The sequence below is a fragment of the Nicotiana attenuata genome, chromosome 9 (genome assembly GCF_001879085.1).
Source record: "Nicotiana attenuata strain UT chromosome 9, NIATTr2, whole genome shotgun sequence".
Taxonomy (NCBI): Eukaryota; Viridiplantae; Streptophyta; class Magnoliopsida; order Solanales; family Solanaceae; genus Nicotiana; species Nicotiana attenuata.
This window is the reverse complement of record NC_031997.1, coordinates 20,488,002-20,505,099: the sequence shown is the minus strand read 5'-3', so window position 1 is coordinate 20,505,099 and position 17,098 is coordinate 20,488,002. Positions and strand designations below refer to the sequence as shown.

General features: G+C 35.5%; 1 protein-coding gene across 6 annotated transcripts in view; it reads left to right on the top strand.

Annotated features, from left to right (window-relative positions):
• Positions 1 to 16,826, top strand: part of LOC109232139 (eIF-2-alpha kinase GCN2) — a 68,001-nt gene extending 51,175 nt beyond the window's left edge. Inside the window, exons 25-31 of one of the 6 annotated variants that reach the window (XR_002068890.1) lie at positions 4,930 to 5,037; positions 10,546 to 10,609; positions 10,706 to 10,780; positions 13,804 to 13,906; positions 13,981 to 14,103; positions 14,774 to 14,884; positions 15,521 to 16,826. Coding sequence is in view for 4 of the 6 variants with exons in the window: in XM_019397808.1 (XP_019253353.1) it covers positions 4,930 to 5,037; positions 10,706 to 10,794; positions 13,804 to 13,906; positions 13,981 to 14,103; positions 14,774 to 14,884 (534 nt within the window). In the remaining 2 variants the exon portion in view is untranslated. Of the gene's footprint in view, positions 1 to 4,929; positions 5,038 to 10,540; positions 10,610 to 10,705; positions 10,795 to 13,803; positions 13,907 to 13,980; positions 14,104 to 14,773; positions 14,885 to 15,520 lie in introns of those variants that run through there. The other 5 variants (XR_002068889.1, XM_019397808.1, XM_019397809.1 and 2 more) reach the window with 5 other exon arrangements.

The window sequence follows — 17,098 nt, the reverse complement described above, 5'->3', positions numbered from 1 at the left end:
CCCCCCCACCCCCCCCCCCAAAAAAAAAGAATCTCGAAATTCTTTATGTTTCTGTTGGAATATGTATATGTGTAATTAGTTCTAATCCCATATGTAGTAGGAGTAGATGCATTATATATAGGACTCATTGTATCATCGTTAATGCATCAGAAATATTTTCCCGTGGTTTCTTACATGGTATCAGAGCTAACGTGATAGATTCATCGCTGTGCAAAAATACCGGCGACCCCGGAAAAAATAGTCATTGCGGGAATTCGGGTGGTTGTTCGGTGTCCGTCCCTTTTTTGTTGGTGCTATGTAAAAACCAACACCACCACAAGGTTAAACATCCTCTGGCGAGCAAGGCACAACCAGAATATCCGACAACAGACTCACACGCGCCGACTAAAGTTCCACCGGTGCATCTGTCCCACACACTGGTGCTTGCGGTTGTTTCCTACCACTTTCCGGCAAAATTTCTTGAGGACAATTTGGTCGCGAGGTGTTTCCGAGCCTACCCATCCAGGTTACACCAAAGTCCGATGACTTTTTTATTTTTCGGCAATTATTCCCAATTTCCGGCAAATATTTCCAGATTCCGGTGACTTTTTCCGGCAGTGTTGCTTTTCTGTTATTTGCTGATATTTTGCTAGCCCTCTCTTCAATCCAACCATGTCTTTCGGACTTGTTGCTTTTTGTTCCAAAAATATAGGAGTTGGAAATTTGAGTCTTATAATTACTTCAGAACCCTTAATAGGAAGTTTAATATACTTAGTTTGGGCTTTATTAGTTCAGTTGTGGTGCAAGGGTTAAGGTGTTCAAGATCGTTTAACCAAAACGACTAGCGATGGAGATGTTAAAACCAAAAAGTAGGAGAAGATTGATCCTTTGTTTTGTAGTCTCTTGTGGTGATCTATTGATTCCAAGTTAATGCCTTCATTTTGTCCGTCCTGAACATGTTATTCATTTTGGAAAAAGCTCGGACTTTATACACTAATGGTACATCTCGTTTCTATGATGTGATATCGCGAATGACAAATTTAAAATAATAGCAATTAAATATGTCTACTTTCTTGGGACAAGTATAGGCAGTCATGGAGGAATTTGAGAAGTTCATGCCAGTTACTGCTAGTGTTGAAAAGCAACAAGAGCGGCGACAGAAGATGTTTCTAGTTCTCACACTCATTGGACTTACTATTGCCTTGATTCACTACACGACCAGATTTTGGCTAGTCCGACTGTCCCTACAGTTGATGAATTATTCTCTTGATTACTTCGCCTTGCTGCAGCACCCAGTCACATTATGATCTCATCGCAGACAATTGACTCCTTTGTTCTTGCATCTTAGACAATGGTAAATCAGACATCTGATGCTGTGGAGAATTGACGAGGAAGTCGTTTTGGAAGATCTCGACCCAGTGTTCTTATTGTAATAAACTTGGACACACTCGTGAAGTGTGTTATTCTTTACATGGTCGACCACCCAAAAATGCTTATGTTGCTCAGACCGAGACTACTGGTAACCAGAGATTTTCTTTATCTGAAGGGGAATATAATGAGTTTCTTCAGTATCGAGCAAGTAAGCACACATCTACACAAGTAGCCTTCGGCTATTCGGACTGATACTCCGATCTGGTAATGCTTTTGCTTGTGTTTCCCAGTCTAATAGTCTTGGACCGTAGGTCATGGACTCAAGCGCTTCTGATCATATCTCTGGTAATAAATCACTCTTGTCAAATATTGTGTATTCATAGTCTTTTCCCAATGTTACTTTAGACAATGGGTTCCAAACTATAGCAATAGGAGTTGGACAAGCTAATCCCCTATCTTCTGTCACTCTAGATTCCATTCTTTATGTCCATGGCTGACCTTCTAATCTTGCATTTGGTAGTCGTTTGACTCGTGCCCTCCATTGTGGTATATATTTTATGATGATTCTTTTATTATGCAGGACCGCAGTACGGGACTAACAATTGACACAGAGCGTGAATCACAAAGCCTTTACTACCTTGACTCACTCTATCTATCCACAACATGTCTAGTTATAGATCCTCCCGACCTAATTCACAGACGTTTAGGACATCCTAATTTATCTAAGCTTCAGGAGATGGTGTCTAGTTTGTCTACATTAGATTGTGAGTCGTGTCAGTTTGGGAAACATACTCGAGCCACCTTTCCGCGTAGTGTTGAAAGTCATGCAGAGTCTATTTATTCTTTAGTTCATTCTGATATATGAGGTCCTAGTAGAGTCTGTTCAACCTTGATATTTTGTTATTTTATTAGTTTCATTAATGATTATTCTAGATGTACTTGGCTTTTCTTAATGAAAGATCGTTCTGCGTTGTTTTCTATATTCCAGAGTTTTTGTGTTGAAATTAAAAATCAATTTGGTGTTTCTATTCACTATTTCGCAGTGATAATGCCTTAGAATATTTGTCCTATCAGTTTCAGCAGTTTTTGACTTCTCAAAGAATTACTCATCAGATATCTTGTCCTTATACTCGTCAGCAGAATGGGGTTGCCGAGAGAAAGAATAGACATCTCATTGAGACTACTCGCACACTTCTCATTGAGTCTCATGTTCTGTTGCGTTTTTGGGGGCAAGGTAGTTCTCACAACTTGTTATTTGATTAATCGGATGCCTTCAACTCCCATCTAGAATCAGATTCCACATTCAGTATTGTTTCCCCAGTGACTCTTATACTCTCTTCCCCTCGTGTTTTTGGGAGCACATGTTTCGTTCATTACTTAGCCCTTGGGAAAGATAAGTTAGCTCCTCGTGCTCTCAAGTGTGTCTTCCTTGGTTATTCTCGTGTTCAGAAGGGATATCGTTGTTACTCACCAGATCTCTATAGGTACCTGTTACTCAGCCCCGGGAAAGATAGCTGACATCACATTTTTTGAGTCTAAACCTTACTTTACCTCTTCCGACCACCTTGATATATTTGAGGTCTTACCTATACCGACTCTTGAGGGGTTTATTAGGCTCATCCTACATCCTCAGTCACAAAAGCCTTACCCATACGACCATTGAGGAATCTACTGTTGCTCTTCCTAAATGCCCAGCCACAGGAACACTACTCTTGACTTATCATCGTCGTCCGCGCCCAACATCAAGCCCAACTGATTCACGCCCTGCACTTGCTCCTACTACAGACTTGTCACTTCTTCGTCCATCGATTGTTCGAAAATGTATACGGTCCACACTTAATCCTAATCCACATTATGTTGGTTTAAGTTATCATCGTCTGTCATTACCGCATTATGCTTTTGTATCTTCTTTGTCCTCTGTTTTCATCCTTAAGTCTATAGGTGATGGTGACAAGCTATGATTGACGAGAAGTCTGCTTTACATGCGAGTGGTACTTGAGAACTTGTTCCTCTTCCTTCAGGCAAATCTACTATTAGCTGTCGTTGGATTTATGCAGTCAAAGTTGGTTCGGATGGCCAGGTTGATCGACTTAAGTCCTGTCTTGTTGCCAAAAGATATACTCAGATATTTAGGTTCGATTATAGCGATACTTTCTCTCCCGTGGATAAAATTGCACCAGTCCGTCTCTTTCTATCCATGGCTGATGTTCGCTATTGACCTCTCTCTATCTCTTGGACATTAAGAATGCTTTCTTCATGGTGATCTTGAGGATGAAGTTTATGTGGAGCAACTACCCGGTTTTGTTGCTTAAGGGGAGTCTAGTGACCTTGTATGTCGCTTGCGACAGTCACTTTATGGTCTAAAGCAGTCTCCTCGAGTCTAGTTTGCTAAGTTCAGTAATGTTATCCAGGGTTTTGGCAGGACTCGCAGTGAAGCTGATCACTTTGTGTTTTATCGGTATTCTGCTTCAAATCTTTGTATTTATCTGGTGGTTTATGTTGACGATAATGTTATTATCGATAATTATCAGAATGATACTACTAAGTTGAAGCAACATTTTTTTCCATGCTTTCAGACTAAGGATATGGGCAGATTAAAATAATTTCTGGGTATTGAGGTCGCTCAGTCGTGCCCAGGTATTGTGATCTCACAGCGGAAGCATGCCTTAGACATTCTCAAGGAGACAGGAATGATAGACTGTAGACCTGTTGACGCTCCAATGGATTCGAATTCTGAAGTTCTGCCAGGACAGGGAGAGCTGCTTAGCGATCCTGTAAGATATAGACAACTCATTGGTAAATTAAATTACCTCACAATGACTAGACCTGACATCTGTGAGTGTTGTAAGTTAGTTTATTGATTCTCCGGTGATAGTCATTGGGATGCAATTGTCAGCATTCTTGAGTATGTAAAGTTAGCTCTTGGTTGAGGATCGAGGCCTTGAGCAGATCATTGGATACTCTGATGCTGATTGGGCAGGATCGCCTTCTGATAGGATATTGTGTTTTTATAGGAGGTAATTTGGTATCCTGGAAGAACAAGAAACAGAATGTGATTGCTCGGTCTAGTGCAAAAGCAAAATATCGAGCATTGACTATGGCAACATGTGAGTTAGTTTGGATCAAACGGCTGCTCAAGGTGTTGAAATTTAATGAAATCAGCTAGATGGAACTTGTGCGTGATAATCAAGCTGCCCTTCATATTGCATTAAATTCGGTATTCCATGAAAGAACCAAACACATTGAGATTGACTGTCACTTCGTCAGTGAAAAGATACTCTCACGAGATATTGCTACAAAGTTTGTGAAGTTGAATGATCAAATTGCAGATATTTTTGCCAAGTCCGTCACTGATTGTCGTATTAGTTACATATGTAACAAGCTCGGTACATATGATTTGTATGCACCAGCTTGAGGGGGAGTGTTAGTATATGTATATGTGTAATTAGTCCTAATCCATATGTAGTAGGAATAGATGTATTATATATAGCACTCATTGTATCATTGTTAATATATTAATAATATTTCCCGTGGTTTCTCACAATTTCATTTACTCATTTCAATGTTTTATCTGTGTAGATATATTTAAGAAAGGATGACCATCTTGGATCACTAATGGAAGGAACATTGCTTGCGGTAGGTGGTCGATACGACTACCTGCTCCACCAAAGTGGGGATTCGGAATGTGTAAGTACGCTTTTGGAAAGTTTTATCTCATCATTTTTTCTCTCTACATTTTCCTTGCTCTTATACAACACATTAACTAATATGTGTATTCTTTTTTTTGGATAATGGTGAACTCATTTGTTTATATCTCTGGGCTGGACTTGTGTTCTGTCATAATTGGGCGCAGAGAAATTTTTTTCCTTTTCTATTGGACAAATGCTGCATGTCTGCATATATTAGGTACATCCTGTAACCGGCCATCCTTGTTCATAGTGGTTGGGAGTTCTCTCCAAACTACTAGATCAAGGGTTCAAGGTTGGTAGACAATCTCAAAAAAGTTAGGCACATCATGTAGTTTTGGCATAACAACGTAATTGGATTTTGCTCTTTTCCCTAGTACTTTTGTAATCACGAACTGGTACTTGGTTTTCTTGTTGGTGGATTTATTGCTAAATATAAGACATGAATAGAATAACAATCTCTAAATATTGATTACAACGTGAAAGCAAACTTTACAAACCAAGACTAGGTAGTACAAGTTGTGAGCTTTTAAAATTACCTTATACAAACGCAGTCTGAATATCAGATATAACTAGAGATAAAGAAAGACACTCCAAGTCACCATTGAACTAAATAGCTGACTCACTGTTGGAACAGGAATTGCGATCCAATGCTCACTCATGAACACGGCTGAAGCTCGAATCCATATCTGAACACACGTTGCAGATGTGTAGGGTGAGTATTGGGAGTAATGAAGGTAGTGGCGAGAGTCAATATAGAAGATACTCAAAACTTGTGCAATAAATAATAATAATAATAATAATAAGGATAATCAATGCACAGATAAAGCACAACAACAACAACAACCACGATAATAATAATAATAATAATAATAATAATAATAATAATAATAATAATAATAATAATAATAATAATAATAATAATAATAATAATAATAATTTGCACCTAACTACCGGTCTTACATGTACCACATATAATCAATGCACAGATAAAGCATACATAGTATGCACAATTTAACATGTAACAGAGTACATGCTATCTTATCTAATCAAGTCCAATGCATGTGTCGGATGCACCTAAGTAGTTATTCTAGAGACCGGAGTTAGAGAGCCATTGGTTATTCTGGCATAATTTCTTTTTGAGACATTGGGAGTTGTTTTTGTGAGAATTCACGAGAGAAAAATCTATTATTCATATTCTATGTTACAATGAGCCCCATTTATATGTATACATAACACATAACCTACTCCTATTATATAAGGGAGTAGGACTAATTGCATATATTCATCACATAACTATTCTAACAGTTTTGAAAGCCCTTAAAAGAGCCTGTCATGTATCTATTCGTGCCATAATCAATAATCCAAGAATTAGTTGAACATTAAAGGGAATACCTTATTGCACATAATTGGATGTTGCATAGAAGGATAGTCGAGTTTAGTCAGGAGTTGGTGAAGATGCTAAATTTTATCTGAAGACAGTTTCTCCATAAGTAGATTCCCTGGATGTCTCCACAAATCTGCAGTATTAGGCAGACCTCTTGATGAAGCTACTTATTCCACCCCCCCCCCCCCCCCCCCCCCCAAAATCTCTGTTGGCCTACCGTGTAGCTCCCAACATGTCTCCTTTGTATACTTTGGCTTTCCACAACAATCGCATTGCAAGTGATCTTTATTAGAAGTGATTGCCCTTACTTGTTCATGAGATACAATTAACCTGGATTTCTCGATTAGTGTCGAATAAACCATGACATCAGGTCGGCTCTCTTTCTGTTGAATATAGGAGCATGTATTCTCAAGAGAAGGTAGAATTTACCAAGAACATCAACCCTAATCTGATCATACTCTTGGTTCAAACTAGCTAGAAAATTATAGACCCTTTCCTTTCCAATAATTTTTTAAAAAAAGAACTGCATCATTAGTACACTTGGAGGTCTTGATAGTAGTCTATCTCCTACCATAACCCACTTAATTCGCACTAATAATCAATGGTAGTCAACTGACCTTGAATTCTAGATATTAATCTGCTGGAATATGTGATAGTCAACTCACTTTGAATCTAGAGAACTGCATTATTAGTACATTTTGCTTGGGCATCATTTGCTTTACGAGATTACTTGCACTTAGTTGAATTTCAAATCTTTTTATCAGTGACAAGCAATAAATACTGTTTAGAAATTAGAGGGTGCATTGTATTTAAAAGTCATTTCATAACAAGTGCTCCAGTAATATAACCAAACAACTTCTCATTTTAATAAAAAACAAACAAGATATTGATCAAGCAAAATACGTACCGGCCCATCTAGTTTTACAAAACTGATGTGTGAAAGAGAAGTATCATCTAGTGCCTTTGTGTCCCCATAGTTTGAACAAATAATAGTCTATTTTTTTTCAAGAATCTGAAGAAACACCTTTCACACCCGAATTTCATAGAAGTAAAAGAAACAACAAATCTCTCGCTGAAAAGGAATTTGACATGCTGGAATCCTACTTCTGGTGCTCGGAAATTGTTCGAATATAAATGGGTAGGCTCGGAATAGGCCAGCAAAACCACAGAGTGAAAATCTCACTTAAAAGGTCGCCGGAAAGTGGTCTACTCGCTGACACGTGAGACTTACCCCTCGCCCGAGTTGGGGCTATCAGCGGCGCGTGACGGTGCGTGAGACGTCCTTTGACGAAGCTACTTATTTGGGTTTGGTTGTTGTTGCCAGAGGAAGCCTCTGCTAGTGTTAGTTTTTTCACACCACCAAGGAAATCGTGTTTTAATGCGTACAACTACCGTGTAGGAGAAAAAACTCGGTCTTTTAAGACAAAAAGGATCCCTAGTGTTATAGCGAGAGAAACCTTTCTTCAAAGGGTAGCAATGATTCTGATATTGTGATACCATGTTGAAGTGTGTGACCATATCATCTAAAAGCTTGAGCTATTAGAGAGCACAGTTTTATTTACTTAATTTTGCATTAACACTATTTTTTCTCTTAGTTATGGCTATTGTGTTGAGAGGGGTAAGGATATAATTTCCAATGAACAATCTCATCAGAGTTTGAACAGTTAAAATAGAGAAGATAAATATTTTGGTGTATTATCGCACTACAAAAAGTGTAGATAGAAACCCCAAATTGATTCTTTCAACACGGAAGGTAAGAAAATTGGAAAACAGCTCCGGTCGATTTTCATCAAAGATATCCAAGTGCACCTCGAACGACCAATGAAAATTAACAAAGCAGCAGAAGTCCAAAATAGATCTGACTTTGACTGGGATCCAAATGTCTGAATGAACAAAGGAGAAATGAGATATTGCCCGATTATCATGACATCAGTAGATGGGGGAGCGATTATACTTACCGAGCTAACACGGTTTACATTCTAAACTAGACAAGTGAGACAAAGCAGATATGACTTTTTGAAGATTTGATTATCTAGGATGTCCCAATCATCTATGTAATGGATCGGGTAAATCAATAATAGGACAAGCTATGGACGAAGAACAGGTTATGGACGACTTAGGAAGGCTAAGGTAATAAAGTCCATATGATTCAAAGCAAATTGCCAAGTATTCGCCTGTGCTACATTTCTATATGACAAGAGTTATTGAAGGTCACTAAGCAGTTAAGTGTTTGGGATAAACAATTTATGTCCATGATATTAAAAGGACAATCAGGAACATAAAAAACTGAATTCAACGTTAAGAAGAATGTAGGCTAGCTTGATTTATTCCGGGATGGTTTAAGATCCATTGACCAATGAGATTGTTGGAAGAGATTGAGAATAAGAAATAGTAGAATAAAGATATTCATTAATAGAAATATGATCATATGCACCAAAGACGGAGAGACAAGCCATCTGATTACCTATCTGAGTAAGAAAAGCTATCTCAGAAGATGTGTGTTAAGCTTTTTGTGACGAAGGAACTCAATATAAACAGGTGAAGAAACCATTTGCTCGTTCAAAGTATTGGATCCTATTTTGTTTCAATCGAGTATCTGAAATCCTTGTGACATATTGTTGGATCACCAAAAGTTTTCACAAATAATCTCCAGAAATAGACAAGCTGCTGTCCCAAGAGAGTACCTCATGAAACTACACCAAATTAGCCAGAAAACTTGGCAGGAAAAGGACTGAACAGTATCGTACCTTAGATATGACCAGAAATCACCTGGAAGGACTTGAAAATGACCGAACTTGCCGGAAAATGTCGTTGGAAAGTTTTGACTTGTCGGAAAATGCTGAAATCTGGTCTGAAAATTCCAAATAATTGACAGGCAGACTTGTGGCCATTAGTCGACCCCTATTGTATGAGGAAAGGGAAGAGAACTCTCGGAAGTTGTTGCTTCTCTGGAATCTAAAGCTCGGTTCACCAGAAAATCTTAAAACCTATATAAGTGGTTCATTCAAAACCGTCAGTTGCACTAGGTAGACTTAAAGTTGTCGCCTGGAGCAAGCTGGGACGGCTCTCATGTGCCAGCGCATGGTGAAGATCTCAAAGGAATTTTCTAAGCTTTAGTTGGTGCGTGCGTGTGTGTGTTTTGGGGGGGGGGGGTGGTCCTTTAAAAATGGGCATTTTGTGGTTTGATCACCAGAGACATCCGAACCTAGTGGTAGTGTTGGTTAATGTGCGACACTTGCAGAACCAGACGATCAGCAGTACAGTCGCCGAAAAAATGCGCGGTGATGAAATTTGCTTCCCAGACATAGCTGATATATGCGCAGCGATTAAATCCTCATGCGTGCTCTGATACCATGCGAAAGAATAAAGAACAAAGGAGAGAATATTGAGAGAATGATTTTACTTGATTATTCCCTCAATCTTTTGGGTTTAATTAGTGAATGTAAAGGTTCAAAAATAGGAAATAAAATATTCGGACTTCCTAATTATAAGAAAGGAATCTATCTAACTGATTGATCCTAATTGATACACAATACTATATTCAAAATTCTTAACAGCCTCCAAGGTTTCTTAAGGCTGTTTTGATATTTGGAACTGAGGGAATTCATCATTCTTTCTCTTTCTTTCTATATAGTCTGCCTTTTTTTCACCCTTCAGCATAAACGGCCTAGACTGGTTTTGATTGTTTCTCAAAAGCAATTCATTAATTGTTCAACATTAGCAAATACATTAACAGTTTAAGTAAAGGCATTAAGTTGGCTCTGAGTTGTATATACTCTTTATTCAGATGCTTTTTGTAATGCTCTGGCCTTCTGAATAATTGTGTTGGTGCCACTGATATTTTATTAGGGCTCATGTGACTTTATTAGATCCAGGCGTTGATACTTTCTTCATTCTTCAGCGTCTTATTCCAATTTCATCGGTTGATCCAGGCGTTGATGCTTTCTTCATTCTTCAGCGTCTTATTCCAATTTCATCGGTTACGGATGACCGACCATGTAATGAAGAATGTTGTGTCTCCTGTTTTGTGAACCTTTGCTCCAATACTATTCCACTAAATCGAATGAGTTTACTTTGCCAAACATTGAAAGCTGAGTGTGTTATTTTCTTGTGAAAGGTAAGTTGATTAACATATTCTGCAGCCAAATTATGTTAAACAGAATAAGCTGGAGGAAGTGGTGTCATCGTAATTTTCCAAACCCTAAGATTTTATTGCTTATTTATTTCTGAGTCATTCTTTTTGTCTGTCTCATTTTGTACTGTCCTGCATGAAATGTTCCAGAAATCAAATCCTCCTGGAGCTGCAGGGAGCAGTCTTGCCTTAGAGACGATTTTGCAACATGCTTCTTCTCTAGAGGTCAGACCTTACAGGTGCTGTTTTCTCTATCTTTTCATTAATTAGAGATATGACATTGATAGAAGGGGAGACTTGGAGCACGGTAAAGTTTTTTCCCTGTGACCTATAGGTCACGGTTTCGAGCCGTGGAATGCCCACTAATTGCTCATTAGGTGGGCTGCCTACATCACACTCTTTGGGTGCGGCCCTTCCCCGGACCCTGCGTGAATGCAGTATGCTTCGTGCACGAGGCTGCCCCCTAGAGATATGACACTGATACTATTTTGTCTTTAACATAACTAGTGTTAGAGTGCGCGCGATGCGCGGATAATTTGATAGAATATTAATCTTATAAAATTATGATCTAATATATCATATTATTTTAGTAAATCTTATTTGTTATTTTATTATTTAATATAATGTGCAGAAATATAACAAAATCTATACAAAGTCAAAGAATAAATAACATATAGTAATCAAATAAATTATTTGTTCTTTATTTATCCTTTATTAAATTAGCAAGTACTTAGTACTATACATTTACTAACGTGACTTTTTATTAACTTGTCAATTGGCTTAATATTTTGATACCATTTCTCTTTTAATATGACATAGATATGTATTTTCTTACTCTAAAAATATTTGTATTTTTTTAAAACTTTTGTTATACCGTTAGAAATTCTTCAATGGTCTAAATTTATGAATAATTTTTTTGAGCGTTTTTTAATAGTCTTTTATTTTTTAATTAATTCAACATAAATATTATAAAATTATCTTTATCCCCCTCTTTTCGTACATTCTTTTCTTCGGTAATATATTAGTTTTCTCATTTGTTTACTGAGATAAGCATTTTATTATTTTTGTAAAAAACCTACCATTATTTTTAATAATTAATAATTTGTGTTATATATATATATATATATATATATGTAATATATCCTAATTGCATCTTCATATTTTTGTTCTCATTATGAATTTATGAGTTCTATTTATGAACTAAAATTTCCTATATGAGAAATTTAATTAGTATATACATTTTTACGCTATCGCTTGATTTTTTTTCTTTTTTAGTATTCTTCCTTTATAACTATTTTCTTATTATGATTTTAGTTATGAGTATAAGTACGGCTTTTTCTCATCATAAGTCTTATATTTTTATATTTTCCCACAAATTTATAGTATTTTATTTCTTTTTTTGTTTCTTGCTTATCTAATTGTATTATCCATTACATAATATTACTAAATTGTCATATGAATTTTTAATAAAGTATCCGTTTAATATAATATAATGAATATAATTTTGTATTACTCTTAAAATTTATTTGGCTTTATCCTGTATGACTTTCTCATAATAGTTTTGATATGTAAATTTATCAATAATATTTTTGAGTATTATTTATTGACTTAATTTTATCAAATAAATTTAAAATGTGGATAGAATCACATTATATCTATTCTCCTCGTTATTTATTAGTTTTTGTTCTACAATTTTTAAATTTTTTTTTTCATTTGGTGTTTATTTATAATACGAATATGATTATTATAATTTTCTAAATGGATGGTGTTGAATTAGTTCAAAGGTTAACTGGAGAAGTTCTTTTAATATATGTCATAAATCTACTGATAATTGTAATAATTATTATTTTTGTATTATTTTCAATAAGAAATTAAATTAAATTTTTTTTCCTGTTTGTACTTAATATATTGGGTATGTTGTTGTTGTCTATACTCAATATGAAAGTTTAATTTTTTTATTAAGATTACTATATAAGAAGTTAAATTATATCTTTATATATTTTATTTATTTGTTAAAATTGTTGTTTATGTTTTGTCTTTAGTTTTATCTTTTCCATATAGCATATAGCATGACCATATGCATTATTATTATTATTATTGAAAACTGTTGTCTTCTAAAAAAATAAATTAGTCTTATTATTTTATATATCTCTACATGAAGTTATATATTTGTATATCTTTCTTTTTTAAAATAATTTTTGAATCTCCAAATTTGTTGAAGTTTTGTCCTAAAATTTGACACTTGTTAAAGTTTTGTTGTTACACTTGGAATTATCACATTGATTTGCGTCTCTTATTCTATATAGATAAATAGGTATTTTTGTTTCTTTATTTTGAAATAATTTTTACTCCAACTTAAAACTACTCGCCAATTTGAATTGGCAATTTTTATATTTTTTAATTTCGTTTTTATTTTAAAATTATTTTAAAACTCCAACTTGAAACTACATCCCGATTTGAATAGGTACTATTTTTTATCTTTCTTTCGTTTTTATAGCTATTATATATATATATATATATATATATATATATATGTATGTATGTATGTATGTATGTTTTTATTTTTTTATTTTCATTTTTTATATATATTTAAATCAAAAAATAATAACCAATAACTTTTGTTCTATATTTTTCTTTATTATATTAGCCATTGTTTAGTATTCGCTTTCTTTTTGTAATATTTTAGAAGATATATAATTTATTACTGATGAAANCTCCCCCCCCCCCCAATTTTGAATTGGCATTTTTTTAAATTTCGAATTTTAAAACTCCAACTTGAAACTACTCCTTAATTTGGATTGGTAATTTTATTTATTTATACATTTTATTTTTTTATTATAAAAAATTAAAACTCTAACTTTTTTGGAGCTTTGTCCTAAAAATCTACATTTATCATCCTATAGTTATGCAACTTGGCATCATATAATTATTTTACTTATAACTATTCCCCAATTTAAATTGATCGTTTTTTATTTTTTCTTATTTTCATTTTCTTAGTGTAAAATAATTTTAAAACTCCAACTTGAAACTACTTCCCGATTTGAATTGGTAGTTTTTTATTTTTTTTATTATAAATAATTTTAAAACTCCAACTTTTTTGGAGCTTTGTCCTAAAAATTTACATTTGTTATCTTATGGTTATGCCACTTGGATTAATATGGTGGCTTTGCTTCTCCTTTTATTATATATAGATTCCTACTTGCTCACCGTCCAATCATTTACCTAAAGTTAAAGTACTAAACATGCAGATATGATGTTGTCACTAATGTTCTTGTTTGTTCAAGAGGAGGGGGTGGTCTATTAATAGAGCGGATGGAACTATTGGCAGAGCTTTGGGAGGAAAATATCAGGGTTAGCTGTTCAATTACCACACTCTTCTGCTTGAATGTGTTTAGTATCTGAACTAAGTTTTGAACATTCCACAGGCTGAATTTGTTCCTCTATGCGATCCAAGCCTCACGGAACAGTATGAATATGCTAATGAGCATGACATTAAATGCCTTGTCATCATCACTGACACTGGTGTATCCCAAAAGGACTCAGTGAAGGTAGGACAACATTTATTACATGTTCACACTACTTTCTCATTTGATGTTCTTTATTAAGTTTTGAGACACCCAAATGCAATCTTTTGGTGAATGCCTCCTTGTAACAATACAATGCAATTCCATTATTGATTATACTTCTCTCTTCTATGGTTGTCTCACACAATGACTGAGGATATTCAGATATGGAGCTGTTGTGAAAAAAATGATGCATCGGAGATAGAACTTATCCTAGGGCACATACTGTTATTTGACGGAAAATCACTGTTCAAGATCTCTCAGCAATTTATGATCTTTACACATTTAGGAGAATTAGTTGTTCTGTGATGCCATCATGTCTAATGAGATGAAATATTCTCCACATGTCATTTGATTATCTTTGACCCATTTGCTGATATTGCTACAGAATGTAAGGATGTTTCTTGTGAAATGACATTCTAAATAATGGAATATTGTGGAACTCCCTATTATCTTCTACTTAGTTGCTTAAGATTTAGCACTATAATGAAGTTTTTGAAAATCATTTCATGTTGGAATTGACTGTCTATTTGGAGAAGGCACTACTTTGCCTTGTGGAGGCAAATAAATTTTCAGAAACTCTATTCTGGGTAACCTTTATAGCTTATGTTTCCACCTCCAAAATGATTTGTTCTTCCTACTGATATGTGACCAGGTCCGACATCTTGAGCTCAAGAAGGAAAAAGAAGTGGAGAGAGGAAACCTCGTCAAGTTTCTACTAGAGGCAATGTCATCTCAGTTTAGAAACCCATCCATCTGGAACTAGGTAACTTGTTTGAAGTATCTCTAGGTTTTTTTTGTTGTTTTACTTTTTTTAAATCTACTAATGGCTATACTCTGGTTCATATTCCTTTGATCTACTGCCACTTGCAAGTTGCATTTTCACTTGCTGATTTTTCAATTTTGTTGCTCATATTCCTCTGTATCTGTTAGTCTTCTCTTAAAGCCACTAAGCTAGCCTCTTCTGTTGCTGTACATCTGACATTATTCGTGATGAGTAAATCTGTTGAAGCAACTGGTACATACAACTTTGATTAGATTGTAGTAATGTTATTTACATGGAGAAATGATTTAGAGAGACTGTAAGTAAATCTATGATCTTTAATCTGTTGAACTTCAGATCCCCATTCACATATTTCGGACAAAAGGAGGTCAGATATGAGCGTGGAAAGTTTTATGTAATATCATTTCCAAATATATCATTTGAGGGAAGACATATAGTACTAGTCTATTTGGTCATAGATATATCAATTCCTTGAACAATCTGATTCATAGTTGGCTATGTTTCCAATCTGTGTTTGCACCAACTATTCCTGTCATTTAAGCTTTTTCCTGTGTTTTCTCCTACATGTTAGTGACCACATGCAAGAAGCTACACTTAATTAGTTTTTCATGTTCTCAGGCTCTGTTCAAGCTCACATTTCCAGGTAACTGATGGGCTTGTCAGGCCTAGCAAGAGATAAAGGGAACTATCTGCCTAATGGTCTTCCACACTTTAAGATCAACAGAACTGTTGTGGGAGAGCTGGGGCATCCTTGCCAATGTGTCAACTCAGATGGTAGATATTACTGAATGACACATTGGAACATGAAGTCAGTTTAACCAAATGACAAGTAGGTGCGAAATGATATTAGTGATTTGTACGGTAATAAATGCAACAGGGATGGAAGAACTAAATGCAAGGCGATATCATTTGTCGTCATACCTGCTGGATGAAGTGAATGCCGTTGCACACTTGAATGGCAGTAGAACTTGAGATTGTTGTTCTCCGGAATCCTCCGCATCCTTGAGAGATGGGGCAACTGTTGCACTTGAACCTTGGTTGGCCAGCTACTGGTCTTGCAGTTGCACTGCCCCATGCGCTAGGACGGCAAACTTACGTTTAAAAGGTGTTTCATTATGCACAAGAAGTTCCAGTTGACCAAGGGCTTTTTGGAATCTAAAAGTTGCTGGTAGTTCCCTAGTATCTCTTCTCAATTTTTTTTGCCATTAAAAAAAATCAGCTTTTCATTTTCTGTGGCATAAAGTAGAGAGTGCTTACTGCAAAATTCTTCTTTAGATTTATGATTGAGATATTTTCGAATATGGAAATCAGATTTTTGTTGTCATGCACTTGATCTGATGATGCTCAGTGAAGGTGTAATTTTGTTGATTGAGTTGTCTAAGGTCATGTTTGGCATCCTTATGTCAACTCATTGCTTCAACATTCTTGAAAACTAACTCTTCATTCCTGGGGTAACCTTTTTTATATGACAAAGATCAACACCAGTAACTGCGTTCATCTACCTAATAACTGCTCAGTGCTTGAAATGTACCTGAGGAGGAATCATGTTGACTTCGTTCCCCCTATTCATGTCAGAATTTGTGTGCTATGCTGCAGCTAAACCACTTAAAGCATCTTCCAACTTGTTTCATGTTCCTTCTCATCAACATTATTGAACGAGCCTACAGTTCACAGTGGGGGCAACCAGGCTGGGAAAGAGCCTACAGTAACTTTAAGCTTTTGAGATTGTTACTTTGTTTGTATGGACAATTTTGGTATAACTGAATATATCAAATGATATTCGATTTTTGACGGAACTGTTAAGGATAGCACTAGTTCTGCATGAAGTATTTTTTATCCTCATTCATTGTAAAGGAAAACACTAACTCTTTCATTTTTATTTGAATCATGTCTTGAGGAATATGAATATCACGCATTGCATTAATTGTAAATTATTTTTGGAAGACCAGGATTTGAGGGGCAACGTTGTTTGTTTTCAAGTAAAATCATGAGATCTGCCTTAGTGGGGAAGAAAACAAAAGGCAGTTGTAGGTGCTAGGTAATATGGTTGTACTAGTATGAAGCTATTGCAAATTAACTTTAAATTTCTTAAAGAGCTGTATTTTCTTTCTTCCCCTTGCATGAAGATGGTATAAGATGGAGTATGTGAATGCATAGAATTTTGGCTGGCAGAGGGGCAGCGCTATCACCCAACCT